A 13,103-nucleotide genomic window follows, 5' to 3' on the forward strand; every position below is an offset into this window, starting at 1 on the left:
CTCGGGTCCCAATTACATAACAAATTACAAGATTTTGTATTGAAATTCACTAGGTAATACTATTTGCTTGTAACTTGTTATGCAATTGGGCCCGGGTCATCTTAAGTTTATTACCTATAAGTACGTATCTGTATACTGTGGCTGGGACCTGATGATTTTCCGTTGGCGGGCGCGCTGTCGGGTGCCACGCGCCGCCGCCGGCGCAGCCCGCGCCGCGCGCGCGCAGCCGCGCCCACAGCGCCGCGCAGCACGCACTCTCATCCGAACTCATGCTTTTTTTAATTACATTATTTTTAAGTCTTTTTACTTCTTGTCACGAGTCTAACATACTAAAAATCCCCGCGTTTGGGTCTGGTTTTTGAACTCGCAATCTCAAAAATACCACTTTCAAAGTAGTGTAAGATTGGGCTGAATTTTGAATATTATGAGTAGAGTGGTTGAAAATTACAGCAAGGTATTATTAGTCAACAGTCGAAAATTAAATTGAGCTGAAGTTAGTACTTAGTTTTGTACTTATGAATTTTACTTTCGTGAAGGGTAAAGTCGGGGTATTTAGACCACTTAGACTCAATAAGTAGAGTAACTTTATCCCATAATAAAGTCATATTTATAAAAAAGGGCTTAATAAAACCATACAAATGTGGACGCCCGCGCTTAGGTGAAACCAACGTCATATATGGCAATGAGCCATAACCATAATTAATTTCAAAACAATAAAAGATGAACCGAGTTAATCTGGAAGAATGTTTTTAAATATGGTTTTAATTATTATTTTCCCAATGTCCTAAGTTCCTCAGGGCTATAAGTAACCCGTTACACCCGTACCGTACGCTACGGTACCTAATTTGATTTCACAAACCCAGTTCCTGACGACAGATTAAAAAAAATATGCTAGCAGTGAATATGATACAATAGCCGCTAGAATAACTAACTTTTTTTTTAGTACTAGGTTTGAGTAAGTATTGGATTTATTGCTCGAACGGTCTCGCGTAGGCACTGGTCATAAAGGCTGCGGTGCATTTCTGAATAAATGATCATTATCGATCTGCTCGCTGTAGCTCTACAAGTATAAAATTATAGGTGAGTATATCTCCAACGTCGTTAATTACGCCCACAGGCAAGCAGTTGAGTTACCATTTAAGGTTCGACTACACTTCTGCTCAAAATACGCTAACGCGAAGGCGAACAGAGGCACTTGAAATCGCTATCGTTTTCATCACTTTGTTCCGTCAAACGGTTTACTTAGAATGAGGGTAGAGCATGGTAGAGCGACGTTGAATGTGATCGCTAGTCAATACTCAGGTGACCTCAAAAGTCCCAAAAGAGCTAGAGTACTTATTAAGGGTGTGGTGAAATTATTTATTAAATATGAGCCTGTTATTATCCTCTTTTTAATTGTAGGAAAAAAATCTTAGTTCCTTTTCATAAGCTAGGCATAATAATTTAATTTGAGAGGTAGTTTTTAAGGGGCACTTATTTTGTTTTTCATCTTTTTTGCAACGTATAGATATAAGTACCGTGCGATTTCCAAAATCTACCCCCCCCCCCCTCCTGAAAAAACACGCAATAATTTTGGGTGCTCTTTAACTTATACTTACTCCGATAGATTTTTTTAAGAATAAACTTGAGTGCCTTGCCTTATTATTACAGACCGTCTCTTAATACCTTATTATACTTACAGTAAGTAATTACAATTCCAAGCACCTGTTACTGCAATAATTGACTTGATAACACATGGCTATAGATAAGTATGTAAAAGTTATGAATTTTATGATAAATGACAATGCGTGCACCTCTGGTTTATTCCAAATTAAAAAAAAAACTGGGAGTATTCAAGTGAATAATTTTAAACTACTTGAATTAAATCTCTACTTATTTAATCTATTACGCGATACTTGGGTACGAATACTTAATAACTTTCCTGCGATTTTTTGAGTGTTTAAACGTCAAACTGACTTTAAAAAAAATTACGCGTGCAATGCCCGACGAACTGGCAGTCACGTTTTATTTGTAACTTTTTAATTCTGTCGCGTGTTGTGAAGGTTTTTTATAGGCGCGAGGCGCCATCGCCGGGCGCTCGGCAGCGACTGAGACTAGGTATCGACTACACAACAATACTCAGGAGATGTAAGGGATGAAAAAATAAACCCCCTGCTCTATGGTGAAGGGTAGTGCCTTATTGCTTCCCCATTTAGACTTGAGAATAGGATGAACTGCAAGTCGAGCGCATGTGGTATATAAATGGTTCGTTCGGCGTTCTTATCATATGACTTAATTGGCTTATTATTGGGGCTGTAGACACTATTTCATTTTCTTATTTATAACTAACTAGCTTATGCCCGTGACTTCGTCTGCGTGGATCTAGGATATCGCGCGGTGGCGCCCTCTACCGGAATAGAAGGTATCCTGTGTTGATCCTTGGGGTTCAAACTTATCTCTAAGTAAACTTACCTTTCATCGTACTCGGTTCAGTGGTTTCGTCGACGTGAAAGCGTAACAGACAGACAGACAGATAGTTACTTTCGCATTTATAATATTACACACGAAATCACGTAGCGACTGAAAGCGACAAGGTACAAAAGTGATCACTTATTTATGACATTGACTGTACGAGACTTGTAGAATCACTATAATATGAAACAACAGAATACGCAGAATAGAATTTAAATAACTAAGAACTCTACTTTCTTAGTAATTGACACTTCAACGTATAAATTCTCAAATATGTTTTTGTAAAATATTGGTTTCTTTTTCATCAATTTTTCAGTTCCAGACTCCGGCCTTTATGACAAAATGACACATACATATAATATTCAATAAAATGATGTAAGTTCAAAAAGTAACTTGTCATGGCGTATGACTTCCAAACAAGGACTTACCTATCTGACTTCGAATAAACTTTCTGGCAATCCAAAAACACACGCATACTGGGTTAGGTTAGGTTAGGTTAGCCTATAATGTGTAGGTAGTTTGTGTAAGTTGCGAAGTAATTTTATAACATATCCTTAATCTTTTATACAGATATTTTATAAAAACGGTCTTTATTTGAGCTGGAAATAAAACGCTTGGAAGGTGAACGTTAAAAAACTTTATTAAAATATACCACTTAGGTAGCATTGACTTACCAAACGCTATCAATTAAAAATTGAAATGAGTGACAACACAAGTGAATTTTGCTTTAATTTCGTTTGAATGAGACTTGTGTTGAATCCTTTAGTGCAGCTTTATTTCGTTAAAAAAATGTTTCTTTTGAGTATCTTACTTCAGTATTGAGAGCGTAGGTAGGTAGGTACTTTTCCTCCAGGGCCTAATGGCATAATAAAGTACAAGCTAATAATATTAGTAAATTTCAATATAAAATCGCTAATACTATTAGCTTGTATTTTTTTATGCAATCGGGCCCAAGTGGGATTAAAAATTTTCAGTCTGTGTGACGATGTCTCTATAAAAATATCATAGACATGGGCACTGACATTCTAGCTGGCGCTAGTATCAATCATGTCAGGAGGTAATGATTTTTGACAACCTTGACACTTGTGTCACGCGAGCCAATCACAAGCGAGACTGTAACGTCAAACGGACCCCATGATACCAACGCCATCTATATTTCGCCTGTCTAAACACCCTCCTTAAGCGCGCACGCATTTCATCCGCTTGGTGGCGGGGTCTTGCTTGCACACCTCCTGCGGGCTGCACTTCTGGTTGTTGCAGTACACGCCGCTGCCGGCTAAAATTATAATGAAAACCATTTTAGAGTCAAAATATATGCATCGTTTGGAGTTCAAGAGAATGAGGACTATCGTTTTTTGTCTCACTAGATGGCGCACTGTTGTGTGAGGTTTTTAAGTATGGCTTTCAAAGTCTGTTATTACGGGCGTGAAACAAAGTTTAGATTAAAATCATATTTAATACACCTTAAAATTGTACCATAAAAATATCAAGCATGCCACAGTGTTGCATAGTCCCCGTTTTGTTCGGAAAAAAGGGAGGACAAAGGTTTCCGAAAGACAAAACTGTCTCAACAGACATTCATTGCCCCGGAACGCATATTTGCCATAATTAATTTCAGATATTTCCAAAATATTCACAAAATTATTCTAATTATAAATGAACCCGCGTAGCTCAAAAAACTATGAGATTTGACATTTCAGAGACCTCACGCTACACTAGCGCCTCTGGTGGCGAATTCATACGCGATAGCCCTCATTGTCACAAATTTAAGATTAGTGTGGCTCGGTGAGCTCAAGATCTTGCGAGTTTTTAATACTTATGATTAAAAATAAACAAGAATCAGTAGAAAAATGCGACATGTAGAAGAGATTAACATAATTATCATAGCCGAGCAGACGGTGACCGATTGATTCGCTACTTCTATTGCGCCAATTTTCAACTCGCACGTTTAAGATTAACCTGAAACAATTCGAAATATTCACAGTTCCAAAATAAACTTTACATAAAACACAACTGGTTGAATTTTAAAATGAGAAAATTTCGAATCATTTCAGTTTAATTTTAAAGGTGCGAACTATTCGCAAATACTTCATTTGGCACAACATCATTTGGCAGAGTAACATTGACATCATTTCATACTCAACTTACTCGTTTCGTCAATTAGTAAGTCGGCATAAAATCTATACGTAGATCAAACCATTTGGTCGATTATTCATTTTGTAATTGTCATTGTTTATTGTGTTCTTATAATAAATAACCGGAAACGCTATGAAAATCTAGAAAAATCATTTGTAAAAGTTGTCCGAACACTGGAAATAATGACCCAAAATCTGGTGGGAACAGAGTTGTGAAAAAAATTGTATATAGGAGTAGTGTCCGTATAGATGTCGGCGGCCGATCGTAAAATCCGCCAGATCACGAAATCCTAGGCATATCGTGAAACGCCGCCATTTCATGATATGCCTAAACGTTGGCCAGGCATATCACGATGTGCCTGAGAAATAATACGGCAGATCGATTAGAGCAACGCATTCGTCGATATTCCTAGCTCTATACCGGGCACATCGTAAAATAGTTTCTTATTTGGCCACTGGTGGCGCTGCGTATGCAATGGCGGCCGTGACCAGCTGACCGGCCGTGTTTGTTTAGCGCGTGAAAAATGTCGGCGTCACAACAAAATTATCCTTAAACCGAAACTAGTGAATGAATTCAAAATAGAAGTGCAAAAGAAGCTTTTGAACATCAGCTCCGTTCAAACGGATCAAACCGAATCAAACGGATTCTGTGCACAATATGAAAAAACCATGGACGTCTGTCCGTATTTTAGAGGTTAGTATTTTGTTGATAAATAAAGTATTCACTGGTTGTTATTTATTTATATAGAAAAATTTAGGTACGACGAGCGAAGCGAGGAGTGGTTAGTATTAATTGTGATCACGACGCACGAGCCGAGCGAGCGAAGCGAGCGTGCCGCGGCAGCGGCCGGCGAAGTGCCAGAACCGATATGGCGGCGTTTCATGATATGCCTAGGAATTTCATGATCTGCCTAAACTGGCCAAATCATGAAATGGCGGCGCTTCATGATATGCCTAGGAATTTCATGATCTGCCTAAACGTCACTAGGCAAATCGCTAAACGGTGAGTTTTGAACGATATGGCGGATGTCCTTAGCCAATTCATGAAATGGCGGCATTTCACGATATGCCTAGGAATTTCGTGATCTGGCGGATTTTACGATCGGCCGCCGACATAGATATGTCGACTTAAGTCCTATATCAATACTGTGCACTACTACATACAGCAGGTCATTTATTTAAGTTTTCATGTGTACAGGGAGTACCATTATTCAAGTGTTTCAACCGTCTCATTTTCGTGGTTACATTTCTTTATGAATGGGCTGTAGAATTTGACGTTATGTGCGATTATTTTTAAGACATCCCGTACTTCTACTCAATAACCTAGAAACTGCAACACAACCTAGAGATTTCAACAAAAATGTGCCCACTAAAATGATACGGAATAAACGCTTGAATAATGGGCTAATGGCCCGTGTAGATAAGTCAAAATGCCATATTCGAAAAATGACTTACTTAAGTCCCGTATCAGTTCTGTGCACTACTACATAAAGCAGGTAATTTATTAAAGTTTTTCCCTACCTAATACAATTTAATTTAAAAACGCTCGAATAGGCCTTTCCCAGTTACTTACCCGAGTATTTATCGCCGCTGGTGCCTTGCCCGTTGCTGACAGGCTCGGCGCACGACATGGCGTTGCATCCGTTGCGACAGCACAGCTTGCCACCCTTGCAGTCGTAGTTTTGCGTGCATTTTGGACTACAGCCGTATACCTTCGTCGGAAGAGGGCAGCTGCCTGGCGAGATCAAATACGGATCGCTGTTATTTAGATTAATAGATTCACAATACCATTCCGTGCTTTTCCGGGGACCGCGGAAGTGGGGTGGTGAGGGAACTCTGCCAAAGGTTTCTTCACGTTTATGCATGAGGTTGCCTGCGCTGTGAGACCCTGTTTGAAGGGGAGGGAGAGTATTTGGCCTCTGCCCCTCACTTCCGTGGCCATTAGGTCATTAATTTCAAATAAAAATCCCATTCGAATGTTAAAGCAGTTTGGTCATCAATTTGTTGTTCTATCAAAAAAACAGACAAGTGTCGTGTCAGGTCACGCACAACTACCATGATAATATTAAGTTTTAATCGACTTCTCGTGTGGATTGGAACTTCACCAAAGAGGGGCATTACCGGAGCCGTAGCCCCGACTACTCTTCTCGAAATTATTAACTTACTAGCATCTGTGTAGCTGATGAGCAGAATCACCGCAAACACGGAGAACACCAACACCGTTAAGGATCCTGAAACAAAGTTTAATCATGGAGCTTAAATACAGCAAGTATTTTTAGTACAAACACAAATAGTAACCCGACGTTGATTTTTAGTGCTATAAAACGATATTGTGAAGCGATGTTTTATATCTTTCGTAATTATAATATTACAACTATAAAAATATCTCTCTCACTATTATTTCATAAATTGTTTCATTTAATATACATTCCTTTTAATTTTATTTCCATATTTTTGCACCTACTGACTTTACCTACGACGTTTGCATGTTTTGTGAACTTGTATTACATTAAACATTATTTATTTATAATACAATTTTTATTATTATTATTTTTATTATACTTATATTTATTTACATTATTTTTATTTACATTTTTATTTCACTGTTCATTATTGTTATTATTATTTCTAGAATATAATTATAATTCTATAATTTGTGATTTTATTTTTGACTGACGTTTAATCTATTTGGATTAAGTACTAGGTATTATACATTATTTTACTTGTATACATATGAATACACTCTTCTGAAATAGGAAGATATAATGGACATGTGTTTATTTATACCTAATATATTTTTCAGAAATTTCATAAGGTAATAAATATAATCTACTTATCTATTATTTAGTAGCAGTTTTGGCTCGACCCTCAAATAAAGCAACGTGTTCTAAACGAACACACTATTTTATTAATTCCGCAGTGATTTATGATGCATAATATCATTATCTGTTTATAATTATGTGTCATTATATGTTTTGCAAGCGCCCCTTGACCTATTAATCGACGCAAATATCGCGAAATGATAAACAGGCGAAAACATTTTTAAGAAATCGAAGCTTTATCCATGACTTTAATGCCAGCTAGCAGTCATTTTTCAAGCGTTTCAACCGTCTCATTCAATTTTCATGGTCACATTTTTAGGGTTCCGTAGCCAAAATGGCAAACACGGAACCCTTGTAGTTTCGCCATGTCTGTCCGTCTGTCTGTCCGTCCACGGCTTTGCTCAGGGGTTATCAATGCGAGAAAGCTGTAATTTTGCACGAATATATATGTAAACTATGCCGACAAAATGGTACAATAAAAAAAAATTTTTTTTTGTACCTCCCATAGTCGTAAAGTGGGGGTGATTTTTTTCTCTCATCCAACATGTGTGGGAGTTGAATAGGTCTTTTAAAATCATTAGGGGGTTGCTATAACAATTTTTCGATTCAGTGATTTGTTTGCAAAATATTCAACTTTAAATTGCAAATTTTCATTAAAATCGAGCGTCCCCCCCCCCTCTAAAATCTAAACCGGTGGGTGGAAAAATTTGAAAAATTCAGGATGGTACCTATATCAAACTTACAAGGAAAACTATAACGGTTAAGTTTTCTTGAAAATTATTAGCAGTTTAAGAGTAAATAGCAGCCTAAGGTATAAAATATACCTACTTAATTTTTCTTAATTTTTAATAAAATATTACTTAATTTTTCGTAATGGCTACGGAACCCTATTTCGGGCGTGTCCGACACTAGCGCAAACCTCCATGACAAAGTCAGTTCTCTTTATATTTTGTCGCCATGACAGATCATGACCAAAGAGTATTAGTAGGTAGGTACTTATAGAAATCATGATATTATATTTATTAGTAACAAAATAACATGATATTTACATCGATAGTAACGATAGAGCTATATTTCCAAAAAAATAATTGAAATAATATGACATTATGGCATTTAAGATACTCAAAAAACTGTTTACTGTTTTGTGCTTGTGCTAGTGCTGCACTCTGACGGCAGAAAATTGCAGTAATATTCCCTATTTTTTTTGTACTTCTACAAGATAACCTGGAAACTAACAAAATCTTCTACCATGTCAACAAAAATGTGCCCAATGAAATAAAAAAACGCTTGAATAACCCAGGGCGCATTGTAGGATTTTTTATACTTTTTTTATTTTTATTTGACGATGGAAAACGAGCAAATGGGTCTCTTGATAACTTTCTATGAAGCGGCCTTTTAATTTTATTTCAGATTGATGAAGACAAAGTTTATAGCGAACGTATTGAATACTAGCCGCGTATTAGTTAGTACCTACGGAAACCCACACTTCGCGTGTCCAAGTGGGGTATTGTTATTTTTGAGGTAGGGAATCCTAATAACAGAAACTAACATAGAGATGGTGTACAGGTCCTCTGTCTTGTATGTAGGTAGGTACTTTGCCATTTTAATAGACAATATTCCAGCATGTTTCAACAGGGGCAGACTGAAAACCAGCGCTGGCAGCTTCCACGTAAGCGCAGCATTAGCTGAGTTTGCTCCTTTTGCCGCAGGGCAGACTACTTGCAAAGTTATATTCTTATTTTTTTAAAACTCCTTTTATATAAAAAAAAAAAAAAAAAAATTAAAATTATAACTGTTTATTTCATAACAATTTTACAATTAGTTAAGTGATATTCCTAGCTAATCTTTATTTTTAAAGATTTTAGTTGCTAGGCTATGAGTTGCCCTTAATAAGTAAATTCTTAATTATGTTTTTTATGTTCTTAGGGTTGCTAGTTATTTTATCAATTGTAGCCCTGGGAAAATCATTTAGTATTTGAGGAAGGATGTAGGACCAGATCCTTTTGCCATAAATGTTTTGACATTTTGGAGTGATGAAGTGATTACTATTATCTAGGGTTCGGAGCCTTTTTGGTCTGTCATATCTAACTAATTCTCCCAGTCTATCCTTATATTCTAAAGCTATGGCTAATTTGACTTTATCAAATACATTTATGATTCTACAGTGCTGAAACAATTTTTCGTATTTGTTTCTATACTTAAGTTTAATTTTAAGTGGTACAATGGTTTTCAGTATTCTTACTTGTATATTATATATTTTTTGTAAATAAGTTTTATATGTCCTGCCATAACTAGAGATGCCATAATTAATAATATGATCTGTGCTGTATTGTACTATTTTTTATCTTGTATTGTTTATATTGTTGTCTTGTATTGTTTGTTTAATTGCGTTGCCAATTAAATATTTTCTTTCTTTTAAATGTAGGTACTTAATAAAACTGCTGTATCTTATCTGAGTACAAAAACATGCATAGCGTCGTTACGGTTAGCCGCAAACTAGATTACCTACTCATAGCGGCTGTGGAAAATTTTCTGTCATGTTTGTTTATGAACCAATGTCAATAATGGCTTTTTGTTAAGGTTTGGTTTAAAAAAAATGTTTTTTTTTTAAAGTTTGTTCCATAATTTAGCACCTGATTCTGTCAAACTGACAGTAAATAAATAAATAAATAAATACCACGGGACAATTCACACCAATTGACCTAGTCCCAAAGTAAGCTTAGCAAAGCTTGTTTATGGGTAGGTACTAAGCAACGGATAAATATAATTTTATAGATAGATACATACTTAAATACATATTAAACACCCAAGACCCGAGAACAAACATTCGTATTGTTCATACAAATATCTGCCCCGACACGGGAATCGAACCCGGGACCTCTAGCTTCGTAGTGAGGTTCTCTAACCACTAGGCCATCAAAATCATCATCATCATCATCATCTAGGTCGTCAAAAAAAAGTACAAGTACCTACTTAGATCCCACTAATATTATAAATGCGAAAGTTTTCAGTCTGTTTGTTAGTGTGTTATACTTCATCACGTCTAGCCGCTGAACCGATTTAGATGAAATTCGGTATAAGTACATATAGTTTAAGTTCCAGGGAAGGACATAGGATAGTTTTTACCACGGAAAATTGCATAGGTAGGTACTTTACACTTTTTGTGGGGAGAGGCTACAATATAGAGATCTCTCTCCAGGCAGAGGATATTATTTGTATCTTGACATTAAAAAAATTAAGTAAATGTACTTTTTTTGTATTATTTTTACTTATTTTGTTTATTTTATTCAATTGTATTTTACGTGTTGTCCTAGCAACAGAGCATGTGAAAACTAATAATATTTAAGACCTATTTTGTACACCATGTTTTTATGTAAAATAAAGTATTTGATTGATTGATTGATCCACCAAAATTCAGTGTCGGAATTTATATAAATTGAAATATATATTAACGGAGTATATTGACAATAGGTATTGTTATGACTTCACATTGAATCCCTTCAATATAGCCTATTTCTTCATGTACCTACTTAAATCTACAATGCAATGTTCGAAGACTTGTTATTTTTATCCGACAATGGCATAGCCAAAACGAAGGATTATGATTTTAGGAGTCACGTGTATGTAAGTATAATGGAAATATACGTGTTTCAATCATAAATGAAGCTAGATACAGTCTACTAAACCTAAGTTAACCCATTGTAGCTAAATCCAATAGGTACACAATTGCTTTCACTCGACTAAACTATTATTAGAGCAATCTTTTTAACTAAATTACTATCGCGTTTGGAAAACCGTGGGTAGTCCAAAATGCACCATATCACATTAAGAAAAATTGAAAAATAAAGTCTCAGATATTTAAATTCAAATAGTATCGAAATAGAATGGATAGAAACAGCTATGTAAACATACCCATGTTTTGTATATGTTGCACAAGCTGCGTGTGTCTACTTCTCACTGCCGCTAAGAGGAGACTGGTTCTGGTTCGGCCAGATTGGCAAACATACAAAAAGATTATGAATTACGAAAGCTCAGTTAGTCTTATTTTCGTAGAGTTACTGCCTAAGTGGGTGAAGCCTCTGGGAGAGTGGCGACGTTGCAAATACAGTATCATCGATTTAGAATACCTATTATTATTTATATTATAAATCGATGACAGTAGTAGCTGAATTTGCTTGTTACTTTTTGCTATTTGTTTATTGAGTTCGTTTTAAAATGCTATGGAAGTTTTTTTTTTTTTTTTTAATTCGACTGGATGGCAAACGAGCAGTGGGTCTCCTGATGGTAAGAGATCACCACCGCCACAAACATTTGCAACACCCCGGGGTATTTGCAGACGCGTTGCCAACCTAGAGGCTAAGATGGGATACTCACGTGCCAGTAATTTCATGGGCTGTCTTACTCTCCACGCCGAAACAAACAGTGCAAGCACTGCTGCTTCACGGCAGGATTAGCGAGCAAGATGGTGGTAGCAATCCGGCGGACCTTGCACAAGGTTCCTACCACCTGCAAACAACAAATAATGAAAATAATGAAAATATTAACGTTTGTCTGGGTATTTTTTGATTTTAAGATACCAATGTTTTAACAAAATAAAAACACACATTTTGATTGTGGTCTGTTTTATTTGAACATAAGGACTATGTATGGAGAAATCTTTATATTATAAGAGATGAATAAAGTTTATTATGTTAAAAAAACAAAATCAATTTAACGGTAACAAAAGTGAGCATCGAGACACGAAAAGAACATTTTGTTTATTTTAAATCTTAATAATTGTACTATTTGACTGAAAATCCGATCATAATGAGAAAACGAATAAGCATTATTTATTAATCAGGTATCACAGAAAATAGAAATCGATATTATAATAAAAAATTAAATTAAAACTTGACCAAGAAAATGACGACTACAAATTGTCATTTTGTAACCTTTTAAATAACTATCTAGAAATTATTTAATTAAAGTAAGATTAAATAACTTCAACTCACAAACCCAAAACAGCTTTTATACCTCCCCCCGTGCAGGTATACGGTAGACTTGAACGAAATTATGTTACAACGAAATCAACACAAAAAAATGCTCCTCTAATGACGAAGTTTTTTTTAGAATATTTAGATATATACATTGTCACACGTACATTCAGGCAAAATTAATTCTTGAACACTCTCGCCATTAACAAAATTGGCGTCCCACTGGTCATAATTCCTAATAGCCAAACCTACCTGGAGCAAATGTTGTTGACGGTCAACCATTCTTCATTTAAATCATTAAAATCCAATAACGGCTAAACGATTACACTGTAAAAAGCAGAAAATTCTATAAAAGTGTTATGTATTTTTTTTCTACTTGTAGGGAAATCATCTTTTTCGTGTTCTTTTAATCGTTTTCGTGGCCCCATAGCATTCACGAAAATGATTGACCACGACATTGAAAAGTTCTTACTTTCGCGGCTCTGCGAGTAAATACTATAGTTTGAAGCAAATGAAATCAATATTGATAACTAACTGCAAATGAACTGCACACACAAGCAAACCAAAAGCAAGTAAACTTTATTTATTTACCCAATACTCACCAAGTCGCACGTAACGAAAATGACGCTCGATCTTTGACGCAAATCTAACTTGAACTTTATTACATTATTATAGATAAATAATTATGGCTTGCGATAAACATTATACGTCATATTACGCAG

General features: G+C 35.8%; 1 protein-coding gene across 2 annotated transcripts; it reads right to left on the reverse strand.

Annotated features, from left to right (window-relative positions):
• Positions 1–3,073: 3,073 nt before the first annotated feature.
• On the reverse strand, positions 3,074–11,393 carry LOC141440834 (waprin-Thr1-like). 2 transcript variants are annotated; one of them, XM_074105395.1, is made up of 4 exons: positions 11,321–11,393; positions 6,752–6,817; positions 6,160–6,321; positions 3,074–3,727 (listed from the first exon to the last, which is right to left on the reverse strand). In XM_074105395.1, the coding sequence occupies exons 1-4, from the start codon at positions 11,322–11,324 to the stop codon at positions 3,630–3,632; spliced, it is 330 nt and encodes a 109-aa protein (XP_073961496.1). In that variant the 5' UTR covers positions 11,325–11,393; the 3' UTR covers positions 3,074–3,629. The 2 variants fall into 2 exon arrangements, with proteins under 2 accessions (XP_073961496.1, XP_073961497.1); XM_074105396.1 differs by lacking the exon at positions 11,321–11,393 and adding an exon at positions 7,072–7,075 and having other exon boundaries at positions 6,752–6,818.
• Between the last annotated feature and the right edge of the window lie 1,710 nt (positions 11,394–13,103).

The sequence above is a fragment of the Choristoneura fumiferana genome, chromosome 23 (assembly GCF_025370935.1).
Source record: "Choristoneura fumiferana chromosome 23, NRCan_CFum_1, whole genome shotgun sequence".
NCBI lineage: Eukaryota > Metazoa > Arthropoda > Insecta > Lepidoptera > Tortricidae > Choristoneura > Choristoneura fumiferana.

Coding starts and splice junctions, on each gene's coding strand:
- LOC141440834 (XM_074105395.1), bottom strand. Junction 6,322..6,751: donor CATCAGCTACACAGATGCTA/GTAAGTTAATAA, acceptor TGATCTCGCCAG/GCAGCTGCCCTCTTCCGACG. Junction 3,728..6,159: donor CAGCGGCGATAAATACTCGG/GTAAGTAACTGG, acceptor TTATAATTTTAG/CCGGCAGCGGCGTGTACTGC.